The following is a 5,832-nucleotide window of genomic DNA, read 5'->3' on the forward strand; positions in this document are numbered from 1 at the left end:
CCACCACATCTATATCAATATTTATACCAATATAAAAAGACCCAAAGGGGCAGATCCAACCGATATTGACCATCAAACCAGGTCAATCCAACAACTCAGAATGCTCCAACGGTGAGCGCTCAACACGTTTAGCATGCAGTTAATATCCATACCTCTATATATCAATATAAAAAGCAAAGGGGTAAATCCAACTGATATTGGTCAAGTCAATCCAACGACTCAAACTGTTCCATTGGTGAGCGCTCAACATGTTTAGCATGCAGTTAATATCATACGAAATATCAATGCCAACGCTAGTTACATGACTAATGCGCAAATAATATCCTACCCAATATTTGCATGCAATTAATATATTGCCTTATATTGGTCGACATGTATTGCATTTGTGCATTTACTACTTGGATGGTTAGATACCCCTCAATTGCCCGAAACTTCTGGGACAAAACTTCCGGACCCCTATACCTCCAGAGCAGGTTCTGGAAAGCTTCCAAGGGGTCCTGAAAGTTTGCACATGTATGCAAAGTTTCTATAAACCCTAGAACCTTGCCCGAAACCCGGAACTACCTGGCATGCCCTTTCTTGGGAAGTCTTGCTATAAACGAATGTTGTCGCCTACAATAGAAGAATATTTTTGCCTTGTTAAACGACATGATTTGAAATCGAGTAAAATGCAAGAAACCGCCACTTTGAGGGCTAGGTTATCAGAAAACACTATATTACATTTCTTTGACAGAAACCACCATGTATACGGTATTTTTTCTGCAAATAACATTGATCGACGGGTTAGAGCGCTTTAAGCATGTTTATGACAGACAGGACCCGGTCGTCAGAAGGTGACTTGGCAAAAAGCACCACCTGGGCACTTTGACTAGTCAAGATTGCTATGTGGACACACCGCTGTCTCTCTTTGACTGGTCCACTCCTTCTACTCTCTCTCGAAAAAAAATCACGGCGGGACTTGTGGAGGTCTTCCGTTCACCAGGGGCGGTCAGAGGAGACTGCACGCGGTGACGCATCTGGTGATGGCGACCGGCGGTGTAGAGCAGGGCGGCGCGTTTGGCGACTGCGACCTGGGGTAGGGACGTAGAGCATGGTTGCGCGTCTAGGATATCTCCCTATTGCGCCGTGCGGCGGCGGCCGACGTGCGGCGCGATCTCATGGTGCACGAGTGCGGGGTCAAGCACGGCGCAGGTGCCAGAGGTGTCATCCTCGCCGCGGAACTTCGCGTCGGTGGTCTGCTGTCCCGACGACAATTGGTACGAGCCGCTCGATGGCGAGAACCACTCGTCCTTGGCGACGAACACACATGGCGGCTATTGCTCGCTGTCATGGCTGCGATTACCCCCGAAGTACTCAACCTGCATGTTAGGTACCCAGTTCACAATCCGCTAGCAACACTCCATTACAGGGGAACCAATGTCTGATAACAGTGAATTGAGGGAGGATGGAGGAGGAAGAGGGAGGAACAGTAGGTAGGAGAAGGTAGGGGAGGAGGAGCCGTCGTGCCATGCCTGATCCTACGCGGATACCTCCTCGTGGCCTGCTTCCCTGTATTTGTAGTCGGCACCCTGGTGGGCTTGGCCCACGTACCACCCACGGGCAAGCCCAATGGGTCCCTAACATCCCTCCTTTCTTGAAATGCGGCTTGCCCCCAAGCCGCTGTCATGAGGAGCTCGCCAGGATCCCAGGGTGCTTGGAGGTTCTTGATCATGTTGTGGTCGCCATGGTAGTTGTCGTGGTCGTAGCCATAGTTTAGGTGGATTTGAACTAGCTCAAAGGAGTGGTCGTGGTTGAGGTAGTAGTCGCTGCCATGGGGATCTTGGTAGAGGAAGGCAGTGCCGTCTTTGACATCCCTCCCTTCTTGAGGATCTACTTGTGCACTAGTTGATGCCATGTAGAAGTTGTGTGTTACATAAAGTCCAATCACCAGGATAGAACGGCCTGGCAAGCATCTTGTTGGCTGTTGTAGTTGAGACTTGCACATAAGAGCAACAACAGAAAATGGCATAGTTGCGCCCATAGCAAGGAACTCTTCCCACAGGTGCGCTTGTCGAGTCAATTCCAGTAACAGGAACACCGCCGGTCCTCCGGGATCCCAAAACATGCCCATCTGGTACATGCCCATGTCGAACTCCCATATACATATGGCAGAGACGAGAGGAAAAAGTAAACACTTGCATTGAGCATCACCAATCTTATTGAAATAGAGCCCCAACACCCATTTCTGAAAAGATCCCCACTCGAAGATGCTAATAACAGAAGCACAAACTTCATCTGATTTCGGATATCTTGTACCAGAACCAACCTCAAAGCAATCCCGCAATTCATGATAAACCTTGGTTGATATAAGATGCTGACACTCACAAGTTTCTGAAGCTTCAGTACTAGGCATCTGCAGTTTCATAGTTCTGAAATTGATAATAATTTCCACGCTTTCCAGTTGCTGTACCAGATAGCGATGCATCTGATCGCCACCAGCCTCATTCCCATCAGCAAGATCCCTCCAAAACGATGGCCACGGCGTCGGCCGTAGCCTCATCCACTGCCACCAGACTTGTCGAAACACCATTGCCATCAGCGAGAGCTTAGGTGTGTCGGGAAGGCAGGAGCGCGGGTACTCCGCAGTCAGTAGTACGGGCGCCGCAGGTGCAACAATTTTGTTGGCGTCGTCGTACACGGCTGTCGTCACCGTAGAGACTCACCGGGTGAAAACATCGGTGAGGATCACCCCAGGAGCGGCGTCCTCCTCAATGACCGTGTGCGAAGGAAACTGCTCAACTTCCTTGTCATTTCGGATGACGGCGAGCTCGAGGAAGACAACAGTGGTGGCGTTGAGGTCGATGGCGAGGTCAGGGCAGACCGTGGTGGCCTTGTTGACGCTGTTGATGGCGACAACTTGGTCCGAGCAATCCGTCGAACAGGTGATGTGCGCCATCGAGATGCAAGCAGAGGGCACATCATGGATGACCTCGAGGACCTCCTGGGCCTTGGTGGTGGAGGGGACGACGGGGAAGATGGCGAGCTCGGTGACAACTTCTGGAATTGCCGCCACCAATATGTACTCGTCTGTGCCCGTGACTGGGACGCGGCGATCGCTGTCAAGGGAAGACTTGGGGGATGTATCGTGGCCGTGAGGCGGCGTGCTGGTGCTGGCCGCCGCAGGGATGTCGATGGCCCCGACGGACATGCCGTCATGACCAGAGATGGCCGTGGTGGAGTTGGTGAGGTCGACGGCGGTATCAACGGTGGGTGAAGTAGACGCTGGGGCCGGCAACACGTCGAGTGTAGCGCACCACATCTACAGGCGACAACACCGGTAGTAGATGCAACGGCCATCCCAGTATGCGAACATGTGCGCCGAAGTGAATCGGACATCCGCCGCTACACAAGGCTCTCCATCCTCTGATTTTGTTTGGGGATACACCACCAACTGCTCTACACCAAAGGGAGCGAAGAGGGAATACAATACATCAGCAGTGATAGGGTAAATCGCTTGCTCCACGACCATGCTGAGAACCTAATCTGAGGACATTTGGTGGCTAGTCATTTTGTCGAACATGAAGAAGGCGATGACTGGTGGAAAAAAATTGGGACGGAAGGATGGTGGGCTGGCTCTGAATACCAGATGTTAGGTACCCAGTTCACAATCCACTAGCAACACTTCATTACAGGGGAACCAATGTCTGATACCAGTGAATTGAGGGAGGATGGAGGAGGACGAGGGAGGAACAGTAGGTAGGAGAAGGTAGGGGAGGAGGAGCCGCCGTGTCGTGCCTGATCCTACGCGAATACCTCCTCGTGGCCTGCTTCCCCTGTATTTATAGTCGGCACCCTGGTGGGCTTGGCCCACGTACCACCCACGGGCAAGCCCAATGGGTCCCTAACACTGCACGTCGTAGGACGTGATGGGGACGAGCTGCTTTACTCCCGCGACCAGCTCGCGGTTGACGACGACACGCGCCTAGCAGCAGCCGATGCCGTAGCAGAGCTTGCTAGCGTCCAGCCTTGGTTACATGTCGTACGTTAGCCTTGATTACATGTCGTATGTTTGCCAGTCCGCCCCCCTCCCTCCGCGCGCGTGTTGCCGGCGCAGCGGCGGCTTGATCCGGATCGCGGTTGGGCTCATGGCTGGTTGCCGGCGGGGCGAAATAGAGGGCGACGGCGTGGGTGGGCATGGAAGGGCATTTTGACTAGTCAAAGTGCCCAGGTGGCCTTTTTTTTGCCAAGACACCTCTTGACAACCGGAACCCGTCAGTCATAAACAGGCTTAAAGCGTTATAATCCATCAATCAGTGTTATTTGCAAAAAAAAAAACATAGACATGTTTGTTTCTGTCAAAAAATGTAACGTAGTGTTTTTTAAACCTAGCTCTCAAATTGGTGGTTTATTGCAATTTACTCTTCGAAATCTGAAGGGGATAACTCTTCTCACCAAGCATCCAACCAGAGTCCCTAAAAAAAGCATCCAGCCACAGCCTGGTACTCTCATATTTATGTGATTCCCAAACAAGACCCTAATAGCAAGCAGTCTGGGTAAGGAAGAGGAAGGGAACAAATTGTGTTATGAATCATATTATGCAAAGGAAAGCACGTATGAGGAATGCATGACAAGTCAGAACTGTTCTTTGTGATCATTGACATATCCAGGCACAATTCAATTGGTTGAAAAAGAAAGTGAGTTCATCGGACTTAAAACATCACAAACCAACCTAAAAATAGCACAAGAGTATGATGAGAATGAGGTTAGGCCTCTCTAGGATCTTAAGTTGGGAAGGAGACACAAGATATATTTGCCAGAGTTTGCAGACAGCCGGCAGCAGTATCACTGTTCATCTCCATCATCTTCTCTTAGAAGACCAGCCCTTGCGGGATGTTAAATAGAGCACGAATCGTCTCACTGGCCATATCTAAGAGCTGTAAATACTCATCTGCCCCATCGACCAAGCACTGCAAATCATAAAAGTTAAATGAAAGGACTATGAGAAGAATGGAACAGAAGGACCAAGTCTTTTGAGAGATTCATTATGTCATATAGCATATGTAAATCGTGGACTTATTCCGACTGTAAACAAAAAGTCATGTTCTAACTTTGATCGATATTGCTGAAATACTCAGGTCAAGCTTCCCAGAAACCGAGAAGCAGAACATTACTTATCTTAATCCTCCATTATAATCCTGTCATCAAATTTCCCTATGCGTTAATTTTTTTATGTTTTTCGTTCCCAATGCTTTATTTATTTTTTATGTTTTATGTTCCCAATGCTTTATTTTTTTAATTATGTTTTAGATTTCTCTATGGCAACATGCAACTCATGAAAAAATGGTTGTTCTCGTACTACAATTTTGGATGGCTAACCCGTGAAACTAGCATATAAAGAATGAGACAAACCTTATCAGCTTCCCCAAGCTTTCTACATATTCTTGCCTTGTGCTCATCTGGAATATCATCCGCATTAACAATCACATCTAGAAACTGAATGTGAACACTTCAGTCGGTGGTAATTGTAAGATGAAAACAACAGGTAACACATCATGTCATCTATGTATACAAAGAGAAGAGAGCTGACCTGCGAGAGCAGCTGGGAAACTGGATATCCGTCAGCAATAATATTGCTAACTTCCTTGTTTGCCACATCAAATTCACCAGATTTGCATGCTACAAGCAATGACTTGACAATATCTTCAGGGATAGCCTGATGCAGGTGTTAGGAAAGCAACTTATCTTTATTGAAGGCCCGAGGGGCATATATATATTACACATGACTTGAGGTGTAAGGAAACTAAACGTAGACTAATAAGGACTCCTAGACCAATACTAATACTCCTTACCCCC

The 5,832-nt window shown here is 48.6% G+C and overlaps 1 protein-coding gene across 1 annotated transcript in view; it reads right to left on the minus strand.

The window, feature by feature from the left end:
* Window positions 1–4,600: 4,600 nt before the first annotated feature.
* Window positions 4,601–5,832, minus strand: part of LOC119300767 (replication factor C subunit 2) — an 11,710-nt gene continuing 10,478 nt past the window's right edge. The window contains exons 10-12 of the mRNA XM_037577659.1: window positions 5,567–5,692; window positions 5,389–5,472; window positions 4,601–4,946 (exon numbers count right to left, since the gene is read on the minus strand). Coding sequence (XP_037433556.1) covers window positions 4,848–4,946; window positions 5,389–5,472; window positions 5,567–5,692 — 309 coding nt within the window. The 3' untranslated portion in view covers window positions 4,601–4,847. The remainder of the gene's footprint in view (window positions 4,947–5,388; window positions 5,473–5,566; window positions 5,693–5,832) is intronic.

This window comes from Triticum dicoccoides, chromosome 5A (assembly GCF_002162155.2).
Source record: "Triticum dicoccoides isolate Atlit2015 ecotype Zavitan chromosome 5A, WEW_v2.0, whole genome shotgun sequence".
Taxonomy (NCBI): Eukaryota; Viridiplantae; Streptophyta; class Magnoliopsida; order Poales; family Poaceae; genus Triticum; species Triticum dicoccoides.